The 23,512-nt window shown below is 51.0% G+C and overlaps 10 protein-coding genes across 10 annotated transcripts; 6 read left to right on the top strand and 4 right to left on the bottom strand.

Annotated features, from left to right (window-relative positions):
- Positions 1-928: 928 nt before the first annotated feature.
- On the top strand, positions 929-1,344 carry PC9H_008208 (uncharacterized protein; the record flags this gene model as incomplete). Its single annotated transcript, XM_036777723.1, has 2 exons — positions 929-1,044; positions 1,095-1,344. 2 exons carry the CDS (start codon positions 929-931, stop codon positions 1,342-1,344), a joined length of 366 nt encoding a protein of 121 aa, XP_036631343.1.
- A 393-nt stretch (positions 1,345-1,737) lies between these two features.
- PC9H_008209 (uncharacterized protein) lies at positions 1,738-4,559 on the bottom strand (the record flags this gene model as incomplete). The annotated part of the gene is made up of 3 exons (XM_036777724.1): positions 1,738-4,366; positions 4,421-4,503; positions 4,557-4,559. 3 exons carry the CDS (start codon positions 4,557-4,559, stop codon positions 1,738-1,740), a joined length of 2,715 nt encoding a protein of 904 aa, XP_036631344.1.
- Positions 4,560-5,154: 595 nt separating this feature from the next.
- On the bottom strand, positions 5,155-7,797 carry PC9H_008210 (uncharacterized protein; the record flags this gene model as incomplete). The annotated part of the gene is made up of 4 exons (XM_036777725.1): positions 5,155-5,895; positions 5,948-7,446; positions 7,493-7,659; positions 7,718-7,797. The coding sequence occupies 4 exons, from the start codon at positions 7,795-7,797 to the stop codon at positions 5,155-5,157; spliced, it is 2,487 nt and encodes an 828-aa protein (XP_036631345.1).
- A 179-nt stretch (positions 7,798-7,976) lies between these two features.
- On the top strand, positions 7,977-9,419 carry PC9H_008211 (uncharacterized protein; the record flags this gene model as incomplete). The annotated part of the gene is made up of 3 exons (XM_036777726.1): positions 7,977-8,141; positions 8,192-8,961; positions 9,017-9,419. 3 exons carry the CDS (start codon positions 7,977-7,979, stop codon positions 9,417-9,419), a joined length of 1,338 nt encoding a protein of 445 aa, XP_036631346.1.
- A 399-nt stretch (positions 9,420-9,818) lies between these two features.
- Positions 9,819-11,628, top strand: PC9H_008212 (uncharacterized protein; the record flags this gene model as incomplete). Its single annotated transcript, XM_036777727.1, has 8 exons — positions 9,819-10,076; positions 10,126-10,236; positions 10,292-10,355; positions 10,405-10,774; positions 10,835-11,157; positions 11,221-11,317; positions 11,366-11,419; positions 11,478-11,628. The coding sequence occupies 8 exons, from the start codon at positions 9,819-9,821 to the stop codon at positions 11,626-11,628; spliced, it is 1,428 nt and encodes a 475-aa protein (XP_036631347.1).
- Positions 11,629-11,951: 323 nt separating this feature from the next.
- On the bottom strand, positions 11,952-13,787 carry PC9H_008213 (uncharacterized protein; the record flags this gene model as incomplete). The annotated part of the gene is made up of 6 exons (XM_036777728.1): positions 11,952-12,278; positions 12,328-12,947; positions 13,004-13,067; positions 13,119-13,182; positions 13,245-13,558; positions 13,614-13,787. 6 exons carry the CDS (start codon positions 13,785-13,787, stop codon positions 11,952-11,954), a joined length of 1,563 nt encoding a protein of 520 aa, XP_036631348.1.
- Positions 13,788-14,261: 474 nt separating this feature from the next.
- On the bottom strand, positions 14,262-17,331 carry PC9H_008214 (uncharacterized protein; the record flags this gene model as incomplete). Its single annotated transcript, XM_036777729.1, has 7 exons — positions 14,262-16,274; positions 16,336-16,572; positions 16,625-16,761; positions 16,821-16,951; positions 17,009-17,080; positions 17,125-17,190; positions 17,243-17,331. The coding sequence occupies 7 exons, from the start codon at positions 17,329-17,331 to the stop codon at positions 14,262-14,264; spliced, it is 2,745 nt and encodes a 914-aa protein (XP_036631349.1).
- A 669-nt stretch (positions 17,332-18,000) lies between these two features.
- PC9H_008215 (uncharacterized protein) lies at positions 18,001-19,873 on the top strand (the record flags this gene model as incomplete). Its single annotated transcript, XM_036777730.1, has 7 exons — positions 18,001-18,189; positions 18,241-18,412; positions 18,466-18,523; positions 18,591-18,718; positions 18,770-18,973; positions 19,030-19,596; positions 19,650-19,873. The coding sequence occupies 7 exons, from the start codon at positions 18,001-18,003 to the stop codon at positions 19,871-19,873; spliced, it is 1,542 nt and encodes a 513-aa protein (XP_036631350.1).
- Positions 19,874-21,484: 1,611 nt separating this feature from the next.
- PC9H_008216 (uncharacterized protein) lies at positions 21,485-22,614 on the top strand (the record flags this gene model as incomplete). Its single annotated transcript, XM_036777731.1, has 7 exons — positions 21,485-21,710; positions 21,774-21,810; positions 21,862-21,954; positions 22,016-22,201; positions 22,258-22,328; positions 22,388-22,464; positions 22,519-22,614. The coding sequence occupies 7 exons, from the start codon at positions 21,485-21,487 to the stop codon at positions 22,612-22,614; spliced, it is 786 nt and encodes a 261-aa protein (XP_036631351.1).
- A 213-nt stretch (positions 22,615-22,827) lies between these two features.
- PC9H_008217 (uncharacterized protein) lies at positions 22,828-23,416 on the top strand (the record flags this gene model as incomplete). The annotated part of the gene is made up of 4 exons (XM_036777732.1): positions 22,828-22,854; positions 22,918-22,966; positions 23,022-23,075; positions 23,157-23,416. The coding sequence occupies 4 exons, from the start codon at positions 22,828-22,830 to the stop codon at positions 23,414-23,416; spliced, it is 390 nt and encodes a 129-aa protein (XP_036631352.1).
- Positions 23,417-23,512: the final 96 nt, after the last annotated feature.

Below are 23,512 nucleotides of genomic sequence, written 5' to 3' on the forward strand. Positions count from 1 at the left end.
CATTTTGGGCACAACCACAAACGTGAGTGGTCGCACATGCTGCATCTGCTAATCGCCTCGCTTGCTGATAGATTGTGATGTATATTCATAGATGCACTTCGGGGAACAACCCAATTCCTGCATAACCGGGGCTGAAGAACCCAGGGACCGCCTCACGCGCAACAATCCGATAACATGAGAATCGGGTTGATGATACCCTCTGTGAGTATATTTTGACCTGGAAATTCAAGGATTTTACAGCTGACGCGCTAAAATTCGAGGGACGTCACTACGAGCACTGCGTGTCCATCGTGATCAATCATTAATTTCGAAACAAGAAGAAAATAGACTTTTGGATGTGGCGTCGACACAAGGGATTGTTACAGGTTGCTTGCAGGTTTCCATACCCAAATATAGGTGCCTCTGGAGGAAAAACAAGGTTGAGCCGAGTAACGATTAAAATATTAGGCGGGACCTGCAGGGCTTTCGCCCAAAAATCTGTGGGTCGTCTGGCTACATTGACATGTCCAACTCATCCCATCTATCCGCAGTGCGGCTGTTGCTCACTAAATCTACCGCTCATGTTTACATCTCGGTATGGTTGTCCCCTCTGCGTGTTTACGTTAGTAGATCAATCAGTTTTAACCTTAATTGTGGATTGCTCTTATTCATCACTTCACGTAGTTCTACAGCCCTTGTACCGCGCTCAGTAGCCTAGCCTTCTCCTGGGTGGCATGGTTCCGCGCTTTGATCTTGACCTCTGAGAGGCGGAAAGATGGCACGTGTAAGCACCAAGCACGATGTGGCATCCAACCGTGACCACCCCATTGCCCGCACAAAGACTAGCAACCACATCTGTGGCATATTGCTTCGTTTAAATGAACAAGAACCAGGATGTCCTCACCGAGAAACGCCTGTACAATACCTGTATACTTATCACGATCACGATATGTCCGACGAACCCGCTCAATTCATCGAGTCGGTATTCCGAATGGCTGGGCTAGAAGAACCTCGACTTAAACCCGGCGAGGATTTTCTAACGTATGTAAGCCGCCCGAAGGTATTGTGAAGGTTTTCTCATGCGATTGTGTATCTGATTTGACAAATATTATCAGGATACCGTTGTACTTTACCGCTCCCCGGACGTTTCAAGAGCAGGTCCCAGAGACACGCAAGAAAGCCATGAAGCTCTACCCTACGCTCTACCACCTAGCCCAAGCCGGCCTGCACACGGTAGACCAACGCCGCCAGTATATTCAAGCCTACCGTCCATACCTATGTACTCTCAGCATGGAACAAGAATTCCGGGTCTGGCTCATGTCGCCACACAGTATGGACCACCATCTTATGCTCAAACGCAAGTAGTTGATGCGCCGAATAATGTCGCAAAAGCTCTTTTACTACTCTATAACCCGGAACAGGCGAATAAACCGATGCGGCGACGAGAGGCACTTCCCCCACGATTTAGAAACCTATGAACTGATAACGAACGGTCACGACAAGCAACGATAGGCTATACAGCAAGCCTCAACGGTGTATTACGATAATTTGACATCATGCCTCTATATGCTATTCTTGCGATTTCATCGGCACGGGGTACTCAGGATGTAAGAGCCATTGGATTTGTGATTGGTATGTAAGGGGTGTGATCTAGTGTACATGATGATTTTGATTGCAAAAGAGAGGCGTTATGTTTATGAATGCTATGTCGTTCGTGCGGGCGATCAACTCCAAGAAGGGTGGCAAGTGGCATCGAGTCTACTGATCCCACTTCAATTTTGAAGTCTTGAACAAATCCACCATTCCGACTGGAATCAAGTTTGCGTCGACTAGTTCCAGGCTTCCGAACATCCGCACCAATTCTTCGCCGTAAAGGGCAAGGACGTAGTGAGTATAATAATCGTTGCCGGACCCCGTCTGTAGCGCTTGAAGCACAGGGGGTAGAGTGATATCGCGGGGATCGGGTACCCGTAGCATCTCCAGCCAGAGATCTTGCCAGTGCTCGAGGAGCGTTTCCCTATGCTTGACGTACTCGTCGAATGACATAAACTCATCCGGTGCGCCCAGCTGGAACGTCTTCGTCGTTCGCCCGGAGTCCCAGTTTTCTTGGTGGTCTCGATAATGTTGCTTGTCCTTCTCCTCCATCTGCTTGACAAACAACTCCGTAGGAAGCAGGTTGTCGTCAGAGTTTTCCCGTTCGTTCGCCCGATCTGTTGCACGATCTGATTTCTGTAGAGCGTAGGCCTCGATCATAGGATTGCGGAGCTCGAGACCCCCTTGGGTGATAGGGAAGTAGAAATATCCCTCAGGTATGTTGTCCACCCCGAACCGTGTTTTGATCAAGGATTGGAGGTACCCGATCGCGCCACCGACGTGGTCCGGGAATAGTTCCCTTTGGATCCTCGCAAAGGTATCTATAATGTCCTCGATGAGAGGTTGCCCGAAGCATGCTGGTGGGCGACCGCCAAAGTTCCTCCGGAAGAAGGCCATGTATCGATTGAATACGTTTACCCATCCGAAGACAGACTTAGTCGCAGCGAGCTGGCGCTTGAGTTCAACGATATGAGGCGTGACATCCTCTTGGTCAATGGTGAAGCGAGCCTGCTCAACATCGAACTTGAGGAATCCCCAACGAACATCCCCACGAGGGAGCTTCGCACTGAGCTCTCCTCCAACCCGCGCTGCGCCCGTCTTCTTTTCATTGAACTTCAAACCGGTGATGGAGGCAAACTTGGACATCTCCGCCCAAGCAGCTTCGCATCGCTCCTGATCCGGGTCCCACAACCACAGGTCGTCGTGAAGACGGTAGAGATACAGGCCGTTGGCGCGTTGGTTGACCGCGAAGTCCATACCAAAAAGAAGGACCTCGCCAAGTAACTGGGAAATTGAGTAGTTGACAGGCGTGCCGCGTTCGCGCACACGGACGACACCAGAGGGATCTTGTTGGAAACGGATGGGCCCACGAAGGAAGGACTTGAACAGCTTCAACCACGATTTGGAGACGCCAAAGTACTCCAGGGTAGCCAGTATGGAATCGTGGGGGAGAGATGGGCCGAACCATTCGAAGTCGCTCCGAACGACGGTATGTGTCTTATGCAGAGCAGTATTGAGGAGGCAGTCAGTCATCATGACATGTATTAGGCGTTGTTTGATCTGTATGGCTTGGAGTGTTTCATTTCCAGATTCTTCACCTTTACCGTCATCATAATGGCGTCGTACTGTGCTGTTGGTGAGCTGCGACATAAAGAAGTGGTTCTTTCGGTTATCGACCCGAGAGCTCTCCAAGCTACCTCGGAAGGCTTCTTCACTGGCATTGATAAACTGGCGGCGATGTTCGAGCTCTTTGCGGGGAATGAAGGGAATGGATGGCTTCCAGAGCTTAGAAGAGAAGACCGATTGGAACGCCGATTTGAAGGTGATTTGCCACTTGACGCCAATGTACTCGAGGAAGAGGCCATCGAGAATATCAGGATCGGTAAAGGCCCGGTATTTCCCGTTCAGAGCACGGCGCATATCGACGAGGATACCATCTGCAGGCCATGTCCATGACTCCAAGTCCGCCAAACGCATCGTTAACACACTCGCCAATTCCTCCAGAACGACGGTACTCGCAGCCATCTCCTTCAACGTCGCGCGTTTCGCTTCGTTCATCAAGTCCGATGAGAGTGCCGATTGAATCGTCCAAGACATATCAGCTGCAGTAATCCGCTCGTGCTGGAGTTGGACAGAGGCTGCTTTGATTTTATCTCTGACGGACGTGAGCACTTCCTTGCCGATGTCAGTCGAGAAAAGGCCATCCAGATACGAGTGGTACGCGGGCACGTCGATCGCGGCGGGCGTGAAGATAATTTCTTGAAGCTGCTCCATCTGCTCCACCATTTCCTTCCTCCCCATGTCCACGAACTCCTCCTGAGATGTTGGCGTGCTGGAAGCCGATGCTTCGGGTGCCTCGACGTCTAGAAGTCCAGTGACGGAATCCCCGCTCCCAGTCCATTCAGTAAGCAAGCTTCCGAAAAGATGCGCGTATTTGAAGCGAGACAGGTTATGTCGGATATGCGCCTCCAGGGTGTCACCCCAGTGTCGAATGATGCTGGGACTGAAGCACGGATCCTTCTTACTCTGGCGCAGCCAGAGATCAAGGTGTTCCAAGTCAAGCTTGCCGCCAACGATTTGTTTCGCGGTGGGATCCTTGAATCCACCTGATCCACTCCAATCTCGAACAGCCTTGAGAAGCAACTCAACCCGCTGCGTGAGATCGGTGGTGTTGTTCGCTTCCTCAAGGACTTTTGCGTGTGCCTCGAAAGCTAGACGCTGCTTCTCAAGTTCCTGCAACTTGATCTTCGTGATGAAGTGAAGCGTCTGTCCCAAGGCTGCGCTATTTTGGAGACTACATCGTGAAATCAGTTCATGCGACTCGGAAAGAACAGATGCAAGTGCTAACCCTGGGGCCGAGCTCGCGCTCTTTCGTTGGTTGGCCTGCCAGTTGATTGACATACCTCGACCGCGACCACGAGAGTAACGCGACTGTAAAGAAATGGTTATTGATTGGAAAGTGGAGATCAGATAGCTGGACACACCATTGTAATACACCTCGAACTGGCAAAAAATCGGAGGGTCATGTGGCGTATTTATACGGAGATTCGAATAGACCCTAACCGCACCATGTCTAGTCACTGTGATGTTTAACAGCGTACTTCGACTCATTTTAAGTCGCGTACGACAGGCGGAACCGAGAATGTAATGGAGAGCGAAGTCATAGTTGTCCTAAATGAGTCAAAACCTAGAGACTCGAGTCACTTTTCCAAGAAAGCAGTGGCAGGCCCATCACGAACCTCTTGCGGCGGATCGCCTGTGCAATATTCTCGCGATCTGCTGGAAAATAATTGCGGCTATATATTGAAACAGTGCGTATAAGTATTTTGAATTGAGAATGATAAGTATCTTCACAGAAAACACATGGCTACACGGGTGAGACTTTGGACTTTTTTGGGACCGTCGACTGTAAGTGAACAGATGAAGGGAAGATGCAATAATGAAACTTCAAAGCACGGGGAAGGCATGGAAGGAGAAGCATCGACAGTCCCTAGTTATACACGTAGAAAGCTGTAATCAATTGAAGTAAAGATGAGAGATGAGACCAAACCAAAGTCGCAAACAGTCCATCGACAAGCAATACTACAGCGATATGTCAGAGCAGTCGTCAGGTGAGCTCTCGTAGTCCCCGTCACTATAAGCAAGTAGTGACGTTGTCAAAGAGCTTGGAGGGCTTTCATGGTCCGCAGTGGGATCTGCAGACACCTTAGTGCGTTTGGTCCCGTTCCCTTTAACTTCGTTGTCATCTTCAGCGTCGTCTAGTTCCTCGGAGCCGCGTTTGCGTAAACGGCCAGGCGAGACTATTGAATTGTAGGAACCCCCTCTTCTGGGTTTTTTAGGAGGTGATTGTCGCATTTCCGATATCCTTAGGACACGCGGCCGCGCTTTCTCAAGAGTCGCTATCCGAGTAGTCGAGTTCTCGTCGTTCTCGTCCAATTCACCCTCTGCATCAAGATCATCTTCGTTGTCGAGTACCTCATTTGATCGCTTTCTCGACCGCAGGGGTGGCGACGTGCTGGCTGGTGAAAACTGGGAAGCGGCTTCAGAGGAAGATCCGTCTTCGGCAACATCTGAGCCGTCGTCTTCCTCCTCTTCCTCCTCCGCTTCCGCCTCTCCATCTTCGCTGATACGCCCGCCGTCCAAGTCGATTGCAGCTTCCAAACGTATTTCGAGAGGTTTCTGCGGGGCCGTGATTGATGGCGCAGAGGCTTGCTGAGTGGGCACGACTATCGGGGCAACAGCTCCTCCGCTCGCCTTTGCTTGAGCGCGTTCGCAGACTCGGCATCGGCAATGATACAAGGGCGCACACGCCTCACGCCATACCTATCATTAAGGGATGAGCAAATCGCGTCGTTTGAAAAGTAAGAAAACGTACCGCTTTGAATGCCTCTAGGCTATATTGTGGCAGGTTTGAAATTGTGATGGGAATGTACGGTATCGACCTTAATAATCGCGGGGGATCAAGCACAGGAGCCACGGCGATTGTCACTCGTCCCAAGTGGGTATCTATATTCGAGTCGTCTTTATTATCCACTGGCGGGGGGGAAGGTGTTGTCTGCAGAGTTGAAGTGGAGAGAACCGGGCTTGTTGTGTGAGACCCGTCGCTCTTCGTTGAAGACGAAGAGTCGTCGCTTCCCTCCTCCCTCAGCCTTCTTAGTTTCGCCTCTTCCTGGTCTCTTCGCGCGTTTCTCCGTTTCTCTAGCCAATCTATACCGTCATACCAGACTGCCTCCTCTCTCAGCTCGGCCAACACATCCTCGGGTGTCATACGGGCAGCTTTGACAGCGGGATCAACACCATCAGCGCCACATTCTATGACCAGCTTCCTGACGATATTTCTCATGGCAGGGAATAGAATAGTCCTTTGTTGCCGCTGAAACGCGTTGTAGGCCTGCTCGCATAGAGCGTAGGATGGGGGTATGTCTGCTGTCACTATCGCCTGCCTTGGATGGTCTTCTGCGCCATCTCGTTGAACCTCCGACTCGTCCAACGCCCAAGGACAGGGGTGAACCGCTCTCACAACGCGGGGACGATTGGGCACGAAGTTTCCGTAATACTGATCCGCTGGACTCCACCAAAAACCGTCGAGGATGCGGTTTCGTGCCCAATCCGAAATCGCAAGCTCGCGCACGCCTCCCGACTCCTCCGTCATTTGCATCAAATCGGCATCCTCTTCTTCTTCCGCCTCCAGTTCGCTGAGCGTTAGATCATCGTCGGCTGCTTCGTTTTCGTATCCGACGTATCTTGATGCAGCGAGGGCTTGAGAAAGTAGTTCTGGAAGTTTCGTATACTGTCGGAGCCAATACTTTTCTTGAGCCAGCGTTATGACATCAGTGATAGTTCCTTCGGCAAGATCGATAAACCCGTCAACAGTTTGACGCGTCTCCCAATCCGGGCTATTGAACTTAAAGCCGCCAATCGCATCGCGGTCCCGGGGGCTGTTGCAGACCCTACGCCATAGCCATTCACTCCGGCATGAACGACATGTGGCGTCGACACCGGGCCAGCTTTCCTCGTCCTCGTTCTCCAGGCAGCAGACTATGAGGGTATCTTGCTGCGCGTCGGCCTCACGTAGACATAGGCCACAGAAGGCGCCCTTGCGGTTGTGATCGCGGCATACGGGCACAGTCCCAAGGTATGGTGTATGTTGTGTCCGTTTCGCATGCGCTAGCCCTTGATTTGTTGCTGGTAAATTGATGCGGCATACGAAGCAACTGCACATAGTGATGTTACGGAAATGACGGTATGGGGTGAGTCGGAGTGTTTGGGGAACTTGGGCAGAGTTCGGGTTCATGCGAGCGAAAGCAAATTGGCCCATGTTATCGAGAGGGTCGATCAGCGCGACAGCTTGCTGCCAGAATAGGTGCGTCTCCACTGTAAGGCATTAGATCCATCGCCAGCAGCGACATTGAGCACTCACTGGCCAGACTCCATTGCGGGCATATCTGCATGAACTTGGTCTCTATATCAGCGGCGTCGCGCAGCGCAGTGTACACCATTCTTGAGTACCATTGATCCCTCGAGTCCCATTGTTGTGGGCAGTAGTTTGTGATGGAGAGATCCCACAGATAGTATGTTGCAATGAGCCTGAAGCATCGTATGATTTCAGGGCGCGTATAAAGATACGTTCGAGCAACCGGCGTACCTCACAAGCTCACCGGGGAGCTGGGGCCACCATCTGTGGGTGAATTTGCCTTTGTAGACCGCGTTCGATGGCGACGACATTGAAAGGGTCTTTGTGGACGCCACGCTGGTCAATGCGCAGATATTCGGCTGTTGCTTGTCACAGAGCTCAACGCCAGCCACTGTGGCTACAATCAACATTCACACGCTCGGGCCAGGCAAAATAGGCGCTTACACATGCTCATTACTAATAGACGCCCACTTGCTCCCTGTTCCGCTCGATGGTGCTGCACATTCTGCTAGCGGCAGCCACAGAGCTCTATTCCTCCCCGTACCTCGTGCACACGGGAGCTGTTGTCGCAGCCGTCTATGTCGTCTACACCTTCTCTCAGGGCAAGAAAACAAACCGTGAACGAGACCTGCATGCCCGGACGGTCCTTATAACGGTGGGTGTGCTTGTCCTGTCCACCACAGCGTGACTGATGAATACAGAAAGGGAGGCCTGACGCCGCTAGGGCTGACAGTCGCGCAGGAACTAGCTCAACGCGGCGCGCATCTCATCCTCGTTACGCCGCATGCCGTGGACACCGGCGAAGCGTCCGTTCTGATTCCCCTTCTGCGCTCATCGACCTCAAACGAAGAAATATTCGCGGAGCAATGCGACCTCACATCCCCCTCATCTATACGCGCATTCTGCACTAAGTTTCTGTCAGCCAAGGATCATAGATTGGATGCCCTCGTATTTGCTCATGAGTACGAGCATATTGGTCCTGCGGCACTTTTTTCGACATCGCAAAGCGATAGGGAACGTGCCGAGAAGGATAGAGAAGCGGCTTCACTCTCTACCTTTTTGATTATCACTCTCCTACTTCCGTCGCTGTTGGTTGCACCAGTAGAACGTGACATTCGCGTGGTCAATGTGATCAACCCATTCTATGCTGCTGCTATCGCGGGGACCGATACAATCAACCCATCTCCCGCACCCGATCACTCGAAGAGAGGCCTGTTGGTCTCCGAAGGTCTCCGCTCATTGAGGACGTGTCTACTTACGAGACATCTTCAACGGATCCTCGATGCTCTCCCTGCCGCACAGGTTCCGAAAACGGATGATGGTTCTAGCACAGTCCCAGTGGTCGATCCGAAGGCACAGAAGTCGAACATCGTGGCCGTCAGCGTGTCACCTGGGATCGGACGTGCTGCTACCATTGGCAAGATTTTGAACGCCGACTGGACTAACACGACCAAGTCTAAACTTGGGATATTCTTGTAAGATCGTACCTATCTATATTTGCGTCTCCTCATCACTCACCCACCATTACAGTTACATTCTCTTACAGCCATTTTTCCGAATGCTCACGAAATCCACGCCGTACGCTATCCAGTCGATCCTCCATGCCCTCTTCCTTCCGACTCCATTCAAGATTGTGGGCGAGGCCTCTACTGAAGTTCTTAAACCGGGCGCACTCTACTCAGATTGTGCTGTCGTTCCAGTCAACGTCGTGTCTTCGCGATTTTCTGTCCCAGATGGCATTGATAAGTCAGACGAGGCTCCTACGGAAGGTGTGACACTGGAAGATGATGGCGAGTATGGTGGTGAGCTAGCCGGACGACTCGTGTGGGAGGGATATGAGCATGCCCTTCTGGCATGGGAACGAGCCAACCCCGGCAAGCAAGAAGAGAAAAGTGCACCTGATATAGACACTGACAGTCTACCCCAACTATAGGTGCGTAACTCCAGATGTTTTGCTGTTCCCCACCTTATTTTTTCTGCTCAGTTTTACCGGACTTCATACGATACCTTCACGCACCTTACATACCATATACCTTCACATGTATGTCTGCCTTGACTCTCATACTAATTTCATTATACATAGCAATGGGGTTGTGCGGCCCCATCGGCATGTCGGATATACCTCGGATATTCCCCCTAAATCTTGAATTTCAACTTTACCCCAGTCGTCCCCACTGATGCTTCACCGGCACCAGGCTCACGCTTCTCAGTCTATGAGGGTCTCAGTCTCGCCTATAAGAATGCGAACGATGGAGCGATTGGACGGCCATTTGGCATCCCTCTCACGTCTTTTCCTCTGGTCACAATGATTCCCCAGACAGTCGCACCGCGAATGAGGATCAAATCAGGTCCATGGGGAGGCTTATATCGACGTCTGGCGACGGCAGCGACGGCTACCAGACGACCCAGGGAAGAAGGCACGATTGCATCGGTGTTCACAACGCTTACCAATGAAGCGGAGGCTGCGTTACCTGAGCGCTTCGTGGAGTTGAAGAGGCAGATATGGCGTGACGATCTTAGGCAAAGCTGGCAGGAGGTTTTGAGTGAGCTCGGTCCTGCTGTAGAAGAGATTGAGGCGCGTGGCGGGGCGGTAAGCTGTAATGGCCTCGAGAAGGTATCCTGCTGATCACGCGTTGTAGATCATCCCTAAGGTTGCCTATAAGGATCTCCAAAGCGGGCTTTCGGCCGCAACAGTCGAAGAGATTAAGAAGAGGGGTGCTGTGATAGTCACTGGCGGTGTGCCACAAGATGTCAGTATTCTAATTCTCGCGGCATTGGACGAGTCTGGAGAATGCAAATCTATAGGAAGCTCTCAAGTGGAAGCAGGACATCAAGGATTATGCTGCCGCCAATTCACAGCACGTCCGAGGTTAGCAACTTTCCCTCTCCCCTTCAACACTCTCACTCACTTAGCGTAGGCTTTCCTCCCAACGACATTCAAGTATTCGAGATTTATAACTCCAAGAGTCAAATCCGAGCCCGAACCCATCCCGCGCTGCTCGAGACGCAGAAATTTCTTCTTTCTCTGTGGCACACCTCTGATCCCAGCAGCGAAATAAGCCTGACCACGCCTATCTCATACTTCGACAGACTGCGCATCAGACATCCTGGCGATAGCAAGTTCACCCTTGGACCCCACGTTGATGGCGGCTCCGTTGAGCGGTGGGAAGACCCTATGCTAAGAAGCTGCTTTGGCCGTATCCTTCAAGGCGGGAGCCAATGGCGAAAGCACGATCCTTTTGACGCAAGCCCGCGAATCCATGCTAAGCAGGATCTCTATCAAACGCCGTAAGATTAGCTTTGCCTTCGTGGATAACAGGTGTGCTCATGAACTTCTACCGTCCTTAGGAATCAATGCACGGTTTTCCGTCCGTGGCAAGGGTGGACCGCTCTTTCATCCACCCGTGCTGGCGAAGGCACGTTGCGAGTACTCCCAATGCTGTCCTTGGCGACAGCATATTTAATGTTGCGGCCGTTCTTCCGCCCTCGTCTGCTCGCCTCTCCCGCCTCGCTTGATCCTGCAGACTGGGAGCCCGATCTCGACAGCCCTGCGTTCCCCGGAAACGTCATTGGGAAGACACAAGAAGCGAAAGAACATCTTCATCCGCACCTGCAGTTGCAACGCAGCATGGTCTCGATTCCTCAAGTGCAACCAGGTGATCAAGTTTATTGTACGTATTCGTATTTCCTCTGGCCATACAAGGCGTCGCCGAATGATCTGAACATTCGTATAGGGCACTGTGACTTGATTCACGCCGTTGAACCACAACACCGTGGAACAGGGGACTCCTCCGTGCTCTACATCCCTGCCGTACCCCTGACGGTGAACAAGTATGTTGGTCATGCCTTCCCAGCGAGTTTGAACTCACCCTTGTATAGCGCCAGCTACCTTCGCGACCAAAGGATCAATTTCTTGTCTGGCCTTCCACCCCCGTGCGTCACCATCTAGCTGAGGTTTGTGTCAGCTTCCCAAATGCTGAATGCTTTTCAGGGACTTTCCGGGCGGTGAAGGCGAATTGCATTTCACTGGACGAGGGAGTGCGGACGACGTGACGTCTGCCACCGCTCGTGAAGTGTTAGGTTTCGAACCCTTCCATGGTATCCAATTCGCTGCAAAGGTGAACGAAGCTCTGCGAGATTGATTGCATTAGTTGGTTCCTTTCCACACACCCCAAAACTATGATTGCGATGTAGAAAGAAGGCTAACTATAGTCAGGCGTGCAGAATGATGATGGCGTTGGTTTGAATCATGCCAACTTCCACCCCAACTTTACGCGACCGAACGACCGAACATGCCATCTGATATATTATGTACCATTACAACTGTGAATTCAAACCTCTATCGGATGTAGCGTGAGTTCTGCGGGATGTATCTAAGGGATATACGTTCAAGTGTAACGCAAGGATGTTCAAGTGTAACGCAAGGATACAATTAGCAAGAACACCGGAAGCGACCGAAAGTGGTTCAAGATGTGGCTACGTCGGACAAGTCCAAACGATATCGTCGGGTTTGCCGTTGTCCTCGCTTGTGTGCCGTTTCACTGACGAAAATAGAAGACGGAATACCACCTGGGCCAGGGATCATTTCGTAGATTCCCTTGTGCTTGACTAGGAATTCTTCCGACCTCCTCCACGGGCAGACATGAGCTATAGTAAATGAGCGCAAAGATGGTTTATGGCGCAGTAAGCGAACGGCGCTCCTAGTCAAGTCCTCGCTGGCTAGCTTGGGGACTTTGACCAACGTAAATGTAGCAAGTGACGGCGCATCTTCTAGGGCAGTCGCGAAGTCCTCCTATGACGCGATGAGGACTGCGAGTAAGCAAAAGCGATGATTGGCTTACGAGGTCAAAATGAGAAGAAGAGAGCAGTTCAAGGTGTGTCAGGCTTGGGCATGAGCTAAACAATGAGCGAAAGAAGTCCAAAGTCGTTACTCCCACTCGCGATCTAAATTCCACGCTCATGCTAAGCGACGTAAGCGAAGGCAGTTTCTTCTTCAGTGTTGGGAACACAGTCGTCATCATCCATGAGGAAGGAATCCACATAACATGATAGGCGGTGACGCTTTTGATGCTCTTGTACATCGGATACGATATCGTGCTTCTGTGTATAGGCCAAAACCCCGTGTACACTTCGACTGCTGGAACATCGAGTAGCGAAGTCTCTTCGGATACATCCCAAGGTTCGAACCTGAGGCCGGTGAGAGTTATGTCGCGGAGTAGAGGATGGACCGAGAGGAATTCTCTGAAGGGCGGATGATTGTTGATGCCCCCTGCGTGGTAGCCGAGCGAGAGCTTCCGCATGGCAGGCCAACGTCCTTCTGATACCCTCGAAATTCTCCACAAATGGTCTTGTCGACCGTTCAACACCAGACGCTCAAGTTGAGGTGAATTTTCGAGCAACATGGTCCAGAGGGAGTCGGGGAGATCTGTTTCCTCGGGGGTGACTTGATGAAATGACCTATCTAGTATTAGGGCAGGAGAAGTGAGCGACGGAAAGTCTGATCGGAGCGCAACTTACGATGTCTGAAATTACACGTGTGGGATGTTAAGGAAAATCCTGCAAGGTTCACGAACTTGAAAAGCTACCAATGGGAAGTTAGTCAGTGGACTTTTTTTTCACGATGAACTTGTACCTCGCTTTCTCCATGAAGGGGGTTTTGACCAACGCTACACCCAATATGACGCAGACGAGGGCAGCTGTTGAGCCCAGCACCAACGCATTAGTGTACTGCTAGCGAGTGAACATGACGGCGCCTTACAAGCTTCGCAGTTTCAACCACAGTCGATCTTTAGGAACTTCCATGCCGTCCCAGTGAAATGATTCGAGAAGACGAAATTTCCCTTGTGCCGCTATAAGTGATACCAGATCGGCTATCCAAGCCTCGTCTTGTTCTTCTTGGTGAGCATTGGAGTCCCAGATACGATGGTTCGGCCGCACGACCAGGCTCTTCACAAAAATGGCTACGTCGGGTTCGCGAGCAAGATATGATAATGTGGCACGGCACTGATCGTTCGAGTCCAGCTGGACATGGGCGTATAAAGTAGGCAATAGGATATGATAAGTGCTTCGTGACTTGAATATAATCGACTATTCAGAGCATGCGGTATTAGGTTGCGCGCTTACTTACTATTAAACCGAAGTCCAGGAGGGCCCCGAGGGAGGTAAGTCGTTGCGCAATCTCTAGTATGATATCCATAGGAACGGTTCTGGTCACCTTTGTAAAACGTGTCTCTTCGCCATTGCGGGAGGGCCTGGACAGACTTTGAAGTCTGTTTGTGACGACCTGTAGCGGACTCGGCATCGCGGGGAGAAATGAGGGTTAGAATCTCACCAGTTTCTGTACGAAACCGGTGCTCATATACTCAAGTCTTGGAGGATCGGGGTTGTAGTGGATTGCGACTCCCCGGGTCTGAAGAAAAAGGCCTGCATAGCGCATCAACGCAACCAGCTATAGGACGTATTCATGTCCCATATGGCATGAAACGCGCCGGAGTCGGGTACCTGTCGTCGTAATTTTCTGACATAGATGCAATAAGCCTGACGTACAAAAATACCTGGCCGACATGGCGCCTGCTAGTAATCCTTTTCAAATCCCGACCAACGTCCCGCGTTGTGGTAGTCAGGGACTCACATAGGAGATTAGGGGTACCACATCTGATATGAAAAGTGGATTTGCTCCTTTACTCACTGACTAAAAGAACACAAACAGAAAACAAAATTTAGATAGTAATAAAACATAAATATTACATCAAGTGAATCATAAAACTGTACACTATTACAGCTTAACCTTGGCTAAACTCAGAGACAGCTTCTGACAAAGTGCAATAATCTTAGGTGAAGACACATTTGAAAACAAGTCCTGTAGCTCCATATCCAGGTGTCTTAGAGCTGAGCTGATCCTTTGTGCAGTGATGTGATCAACTGATTCAAGAACTGGTCCAGTATGTAATCCCTCAATCACAGTAAGATATGCCTGAATCAAATTCACAGTTGACACCAATGATAGCTGGTCCCATCCATGTTTTGTACGCATGACAGACATGAGGGCACTTATTAGCTCAAGCTTTTCAGTTATTGGTACTAGCTCAAGCAGCCCAATCACAACCGGCACAATATTCTTGATGAAGGGTTGTGCTATTTCTGGCAATACCTCTATCATGGTCCACTCAAGGATCATCTCAACAACAGACTGAAGACTTTGCTGACTCTTTGCCAGTTTGGTATGCTGAGCAAAGCTCATTGTCCTCAAGAATTGCTCAATGACTTGGCAGAAGAGGATTGAGGGGAGTGGAACAAGCTCCTTTGCAGACTTCGGACATACAATGACCTCTTGGCAATCTGAGTTGAGAACATTTTTTATGAATTGCCCAGCAACCCCATAGCCATTGGGAACATCCTGATGGCATAGTCTTTCAATTGTCTTTAACAACCGATGATTGAGAATTGGGTCTGAGAATGATGACAATGACAATAAAGGCTTTGATGATAATAGCCTGAAATTGGATGTCAACCACTCTCCTGGCTTCATAAGCAACCAGGAAATGGCAGTATTGGTCATCCTATTGAAGCTTGTGCCATCAGCAGTGTTCTTATACAAGACAAATCCATGGAGTAGCATCAAAAGCAATGGGAAGAATTGTGCATGAAATACATCGTCATCTCCAAAGGCTTGTGATAGTGCAGCAAGGGTTGGAGTTGTTACTGTAGGATATGGTCCAATGATGTGCAATGTATATCTTGCCTCAAGAAAAATATCATGGATTCTATCTGAAGAGGCATGAAGTAGTGCCTGCAAGACAGAATGTGCAAATTTGGCAACACTGATGTTGACATCGTAGATATACATATCATCCATGCTGTGGCTGGCTGGATGTGCAGTGTTGGCAGTGAGCAACACAAGGATGGACTTGGGTCCCATGATCAAAGTATTGTTGACCACACACTGGTCAGCAAGATTGAGCTTCTTGAGTGCCAAAACCCAGGTGCTTTGGACAATTACTGCCATAGCTGATAGCAATGGTGAGTCCAACAGATACCTGATATCTCTGTTTTGCCAACGACTGACTTCTATGGCCTTCAGCAAGGCTGAAAGAAGCTGGGCCTTCTGCTTCGGAGATATGCATTTCTCCAGGAAATTGACCTCACTCTCAACAAGCATATTAGCAACAGTGATGTTGCATCTGATGCTTGATTCTGGTGATAGCAAGTGCAGAAAGGTATCCAGCTCCAGTGCAGAGACCACTGAGGATGGCCACTCCCCATGCATCCCTGGCACACCCATCCATGGGACGGAATTCTGCAATATGGCCTTCAAAGCAGCTGCAGCCTGGTCCAAAACCTCGTCGTCGTAGGTACGCTGGATTGTGTGATGATATGCCACAATATTCGCATGTACCGTGGACTCATCCTCTATAGCAGGATGATGATGCCCTCCGATATGGAATGGCGACTCGTGAGGGCGTGTCACACCATGCACAAAGGAATACACCATCAGACAGCCCACAAGGGCTACAATGACGCAGGCAACGATAGCCGCTATGAGAACGGGCCAAACAACTGCGGTGGCTTGGAGCGCGCTGACGATCAGGTTGTCCAGAAATCCTATGATGAATAGGATCACCGGGACAACGAGCAGCAGCGGCAGGAACTCTACGCAAGGCCCGAGTAGTGTCTGAGCGCCTTTCCACCGCTGGTGGATGTCGGTTAAGCGAGTGACGCTATCGCCATCCGGGCGGGTCAGTTTGAACAGGTATGCGCGGCCGACAACGGCCAACGCGGCGAGGGAGAGCTGGCGCGGAAGCAAGGAGTAAGTATCAGAGCCGCGCAACAAGAGTGGATGTTTCTCGCACCGAAAGAATCAGAGATAGTGACCAAAATATGTTCACGCGGATAACATCCGAGCTTGGAGAGAAGACCTCTTCAGTTGGCGTCACCGTCAACCCTCCCGCACCCGCGGGCCCAGCGAGAGACACGAGAATCTCAGTTATGTTGGCGAGAATCTCGTTTGTTCGCTCGCCCTGGTCGACTTGCAGGTCACCCAATGATTCCACAAGGAACGTTGTCACGATAGCGGAGAACAGACCAACCTGCATCGCATATGATTCGTCCGTCTGAGGAGGCGTAGCGGGATGTGCTTACGAAGATGAGCAAAGTGTCCAATCCCCCGCGCCAGCGGTCCATGATCGGTGCAATTTGACTCAATGTAGATTTGAGTAGAGGGTTCCAGGCGCCAGCATTTCGCAGCGGGACCTGGGGGATAGGCCGTGTCGAGTTATCTGCGAAACAAGCAACAAAGTGAGTATATATGAATTGTAACCATGAGAGGCGTAATTACCTTGTCCAGCCTGGCGAGTAGAGATACTACGTAGGATTTGAGTCTGTTCTTGCATGGCGGCTAGCTGTTCGTTCAATAGTTGCTGCATGAATGTCCTCTGTTCGGCTAAATGGGTTTTGATGTCTTCTAACCTGCATGGATAATCAATGTCAGCGTTCAAGGAATCCGATGGGCCGGAACGTCCTTACATGTGCCCGACATCTGACTCAGTCTTCGGCGAGGTCGGGGCAGGTCTGTCGGTACTGGCAAAGGAAACAACGCTACGGATTGTTAGCCCGCCTCGTACAGCTGAACCCTGACTCACTGGTCTTGAGCATGCGTCCCATTGAGCCGCGAGGTGGCCCGCTGTCGGCCAGAAGCCCTTCCATCACTATGTCATCGATTAGCGACTTGTTTGGGCATAGCTGTAGAAGCGACTCGACTCGTTCTGTGAATCCTCTTCGGTCATTCGGGCGACTGGAGATCTAGGGTTGGGCGCCCTTGCGAAGGTACCAGGCGTCTGGTAGGACATCGAGTCTAGTCAATATCTTGGGTCAGTCAAGAGAGGCAACAGAGGCAAAAGTGTCGTGGTCGTTGAGGAGAACGGTGTATTTGGTCCCGCTCCCGGCACCGCCTTAGCAGACGGTTCGATTCCCAAGATCCCATGCAGGTAATAGGATTGCCTGGGTTGAATGGGGACAATCAGGACCATCAATGATGATGGAGCCACTGAACCCACGATCCAGCACGCCTCTTTCATCAAGAATCAAGAACCTGTCTTTCAGTGATGCTTTCTCCGTGAGATGAACAGACCTGATGGCGAAGACGTTCAGCGAAAGGAACGTTCTCGGACTTGAGAGTGTGAATGCCGTACATCGAAAAAGTTGAATATTAGTCGGATATATTCAGTATTTTAGTGGCACTAGAACATGTTATCTTTCTGCTATCTGTGGAAAATGTGGTGAGAAAGGCGTTTGTGTTAGCGCGCACCGTCCTCGATGGTGCGATAAGGTGGCAGGATGGCCACCCCAGATTCGACCCGTCCCAGAAGCCGAGTATACGAGAACCACCCGAACCTCCAAAGCTGTGCTTTGTGTGATTCTTTATACTTATATCCCACCGGATTCCCCGCCACTCCCCAATTGCCCCCACTGCTCCTTGGTCTTGTACCCCATCCTTGGTCTCTCAGCTGCGATTTGCGATGCCCAAGAAAATCAAAACCCCTCCTCCAGGCGACGACGAGCCCAAGTATCTCGCGGTATACCAGCCATATCCTCTCACCGCGCATTTCGACCTTCCGGCCGACTGCCACCAATTCGCCTCATGGTTCGCGTGTTGCGTTGGAGTGGATGACTTGCTGAAGTTTCTGGCGTTTTTCTACAAGCCCAAGGTACGCGTTTGTGATCGTTTATTGTTGTCGTTGATACGGAGGCACGGGCAGGCGAAAGGCATTATCTTAGTCGAGATGGATCGTTCCTACAAACACTTCGAAAGATTGTTGGGTGAGCATACATGGGCCAAATTCCTGAAGAACCCTACCAGCGAGGAGAAGCCGCGCATGACCAGGGTCTACTATAGCACATATTCCAGCGGGCGAGAGGCTCAGAAAGATGGTGAGTGGCGGCCCAAAGATTCACTCTTTGCGGAAATGTCGAACCCCGCGTAGGCTGGAAGAGAATCAACGTCGAGGACGACTGGTTCAAATCCTGGTCGCCTAGGAACCCGTACGTGATATATATTCGATATTCCTACTTCTTAGTTCACGATCGCTAAAATACACGCGTGATATAGGATCGTGCATTTCCCGTACCCCCAAACTTCGTGGTGCCAGGTTCCGCCTGAGGACAAAACGAACAAACCGATCTGTCGTCCTCTTCCCACTGCAGTTGTCCCTGCGCCTGCAAAACCTGCACCTCCAGGTGGGTGCGATGCTTCCACCTTTGGCAGAACAGTCGCTGACGCGTCTCTAGTTGTCGGCTCAGCCAGCTGGGTCGCATCCCAGACAGGTCCAAATCCCGCGTCCGCCCAAGCACTTCGCGGCGCGTGGGGTCGTGGGCGAGGCCGAGGCCAAGGTAGGGGAGGCCCCAGTGTCTCGATACCTCGTAGTGAACAGCCCATCATCACGAACACCACATCTGCGAGATCACCTTCTACTAAATCTCCTACGAATGCATGTGCGTATCGTTTTCACGAAAACTTCGACGTTATATTAAGCCACGCGTCTACGTAGGGCCGACCTCGAGAGCCATGGCCATCCCTTTGAGCGTGGCATCTAGTGTCAGCTCCACTATGTCCTCGCCTCCAGGATTAAGCCCGCTCACGCCCACGTCCTCCAATGGTGCAAACCCTCGAATTGCATCGAGGACCAGCGCATCTGGAGCCTCCCAAGACCCCCTCGACCGCGTCCAAAAGGGCCTAGACGCATTTTCCTTGGGCGACCGTTCCCCCGCCGACATCTACGAAATCGCTGACGAAGAGCACGTCGATCCCGAGTTCGTCTACGCCTCTGCCTGGAATCGCCCCCTTTCGTACGCCGACAGCGAGTCGACGTTTGGCAACGAGTCGGTCGCTGAGTCGTACCCGGAATCCCAAGTCACGGAAAATCTGTGGGGAGACGACGATATCGGGGAGAAGAAGGCGGTCGAGCCTGCTATGCTGTGCAAAACCCACGGGTTGATATGCAAGAAAGGGATATGCAGGGACTATGCCAGGCAACTTAGGGAACATAATAAGGCACAAGGCATCGTCAGTGGCACTCCCTCTAATGATGGCGATAGAAAGAAGCGCGGAGGAAGAGGTGAGCCACGTCTTGTTCTTCGCTGCGACTGTATCTCAGATCTTGTCCCCCAGGTGGCGGGTGGAGATCTAATACAGATCAGACTACCTCCGACGGTTTCTCTGTCGTCAGCCGCGGCGGTCGAGGCAAGGGCGCACCTGCGCAGAATGGGAATGCCGCGTGGCGAGATAACGGCAACGACGAGGGTGCTAACACCAAGAACGTGTCTGTTGGCCCCGTCGTCGTTTCTCCTGATGCTGTGAACTACGATGCGGAGGACGACGATGATAATTGGTAATTTGCCGCCATGTTGGCGAAACGCCTCGTCTCCCTGCGCGTTTTGTTTATGAGTAGATCCCAAACAACCCATGTTACGTCCTTCCCAAATGTTGTATCCGCTCTTTGTAACTGATGTAAATGATCGATTGCTATATATCAATGTTGTCGTTGTTTTGTGTATATTGTATTTGCCTCACATTGTATCTGCTTCTAGATACTCACCGACCATTGCCCCAATTCCTGCATCTTTACATACCGACTGTCTCTGTTAAATATTTAGTTTGTGGCGAGGACCACCAGTAGATGGCGACTCGGCGTCAAGCCGCACGACCGACTCCCCCGAGCACCCAGCTTACAGCTAGATGTTCGACGACGAAAAGCGCGGATGGCGCAGTCCATGGCGCCCCAGCGACAGGAACATCCTGGCGTTGCTGCCAGTCGACGATTCATCGAGATGGGTAGAAGGCTGAAGAGTACGGCGAGGAGTCCATTGTCAAATCAAAGCTCGCCAAACTAGCGGAAGCGAGGTTGATCATGAAGAGTCAGGCGAGGCAACCTGACTTGGATTCGTTCCATTGGGTAAAATCTTGATGTAAGTCGATACACAAGCGTTCCACTCGCGACAAGTCCCCGAACATCTGAAAGATCGATTCGAGATCGTCTTCAGTCAACGCAAGTGATAAGGACCGCACTCGGCCAGACACGATGGACCAAATATCGCCCAGCCCAATGTATATCGGGTGCTATATGATTAGGATCAAGAGTTCGCACGTTAAATCCAGCATGCTGAATATTCTCTGCGCCTTTGGCTATATCCAATAGCAGGCTATACAGTTCGCGAGCTGACCTAACTGCTATACCTGAAGACTAGTGTCCGACAGACTTCGAAGAGAACTCTGCTTCAGGGGCTGTCACGTGTCACACCTCTGGCGAAATTGGACCTGGTCTTCTTGCAAGACAAGACCTCCGTGAATATTTTGTCTAGTCAGTTAATTGCGAACATGAATAACTCACCTTGCTGACAAGATCTGATAGGCCGGTTCTCAGTCTAATGAAATAGCATCCCTCGCTTGAGGTTTCTTGTGCCTGTGGACCATTTTTGTATTTGGCCACGTCAAAAGCTGGCGACGGATCCAGAACTACTGATTATAAGCGAAACCAGCGGAGTCGCCTGGGGTGTATTTATATCACCATATTCCATTCCCTATATCAACCAGAAGGAATGGCAAATAGCTGCAGGAATCTGGCATTTGATCACAACCAAGAACCCCGACGAAACCCTCAAATCGGAGCTCTCTTCTGGCCCATGGGTTTGTATCTACCTCCGCCGCTCACACCCGTCACTTGAACTACCGTACATGAAACTTCCAGGATGCTGAAAGTAGCGAGGTTGCCAAAGATATCACTGAACTGAACGCGGCCACTAATTTCTATCGAGGCTGTCAACGCATGCCTGTCCTGATCCTCGATCCCACACCCGTGGCGCCAAGTGCGCAGGCTAATCCGCTGGACTAGCCCATTCGTCCTCTAGAGCCAAGCAATAGCTGCTCGTTATTTTTGGAATACATCCTACGATGCAAGAATAAAACTCAGTGCACGGCGATTTCGATGTCCCATCCGGACCACACAGATGTTTCCTCATCTGTATTCACTGTGCTTGTTCTACGTACTCCTCTTCGCCCACTTGATATATCCGGGGCGATGTGATCAACACAGCGGCAAAGCTCCCAGCGCCGCCGGCGACAAGCTCGCAGAACCGACCACCGTCAAGGATCTTCTCAACTCTGAGAAGCAGTTCGAGAAGAACCTGGAGAAGGTCGATCCCGGCTTTTTCAAACACTCAGCTGCCGCGCAACGTATGTGACGCTTCGTGGCGCTTTCCAGCTAGACCCTACGTATGCTCACTTTTTCATTCGAAGATCCTCCGTTCTTGCTATTTGGGTGCTCCGACAGCCGGTGAGCTTGCGGTTCGGTACGACAACTGATTTGCTGATTCTCTCCCGATAGATTAAGCGAAGGCACTTTATTCCACACGGCGCCAGGCGTCGTATTCGCTGAGCGCAACATCGCAGCGCAATACTATGAAGATGATAAGAACGGGTCAGTCTTCCCTTCATCAACCACGAGATCGTCTTGATACTTACCATACTTTCTTTCGCAGAAATGCGGTGCTTGTATACGCTACGGCTCATTTGGGTGTGCATAACATTATCGTCATGGGTCATTATGGATGTGGAGGCGTAGCAGCTGCTGTCACATCTACCGTGAACTCGGAGAAGGATGCCGCCAAAGACCCTATAGAAGCATGGATCTGGCCCATCAGAGACATTTATCTCAATTCAAAGAGGTTCGTCGCGATCCCCTACCTTTCTGAGAACGATGAAGTTCTAGTGATTCCTTCAGAGCCGAGATTGCAGCCCTCCGCGTGAAAAACAAGAAATTGAAGACAATAGCTGCCCCGGCTTTGAACGACAGTGGGCCCTCTACAAACCGCGCTGTCAGTTTGATGATACTCATGTTCTCGCCCAACTAGCCGGATACAGGGCACTTGTTGAAGAGAACGTGAAGGCGAACGTGCAGAGGATCCATAAATCCAAGGCAGCCACGGGAGTATGTACCCTCGTTATCTCGGATTGATTATTGCTTAAATCACCGTTTTCCTAGTACAAGGGACAGAAGACCTCGATATACGGGTGGGTATATGATATCGCAACAGGCGACATCAAGGACCTCGGCGTGACTGTGTCATTCGGAAAGTAGATTCAACTAAGCAATGCATAATATTTCAATTTACACCGAAGTACATAGTCTTCAATAGTAGCGTAGTTTCTCTGGTTACAGCGTAGTTCATGTTAGCAGTATCTTGGACTTGGCCGTCTTGGCCACTCCACAAAATCCCCCTGAGCTATTCTCACGTGGTGGCACAAGTCTTTCTTGTTTTCTTTCTGACTGCGTCAGTACTACCCTATATCAATGGATAGTGCTGAGTTCCATGCTGCTGTATGTGAATTCGTCGTCTTAGGACCTCATTTGCTGAGTATCCAATCATGAAATACGCGACAGGTCTATGATACCGTCAGGCTCATACCACATGGTAGAGTCACCTCCTATGGTAGGTCGGCTTCTGACTTCACGAACCTCGGTGGCAGAGACCAACGTGCTCTAAGGGCACATCGCAAAACTCATAGGGCAGCCGAACTACTCTAGACATGTCGGACAAGGTGCGTAACCAACTCCCCGTCGTTCACGTTCAGTAAGTTACTTGAACGTTAACTCTGACTCATTCATTTCATTGATATTAGCGCTGAAATTTCTGTCTCCCAATACGAACCCGCCAGTACCGTGGCATCGAGTTATAGCGTCTTCGGGTGCTATATCGTCCCGCGGGCCCGGAACCAACGGTGCCCAACTACAGCAGGAGGCGCTCGAAGCTGAGGGCGTTGAAGTCACAGTGGGACGCACTGGCGAGCTCCGAGTGGATATGAAGACTTGGGGATGGTTTCCAGCTCCTGGATCCATCGACATCGCTGAAGCGTCCTCGGATGATGGTAGCGCGCAATAGCTACTAGGACCACGGGCATCGTTTCATTGCCGTTTCAACCTCGTTTACATCATGAATCAATGACTCTACTCAATCCACCTACTCCCTCATGCCAAC

Source organism: Pleurotus ostreatus (genome assembly GCF_014466165.1).
Source record: "Pleurotus ostreatus strain PC9 chromosome Unknown scaffold_5, whole genome shotgun sequence".
NCBI classification, from domain to species: domain Eukaryota; kingdom Fungi; phylum Basidiomycota; class Agaricomycetes; order Agaricales; family Pleurotaceae; genus Pleurotus; species Pleurotus ostreatus.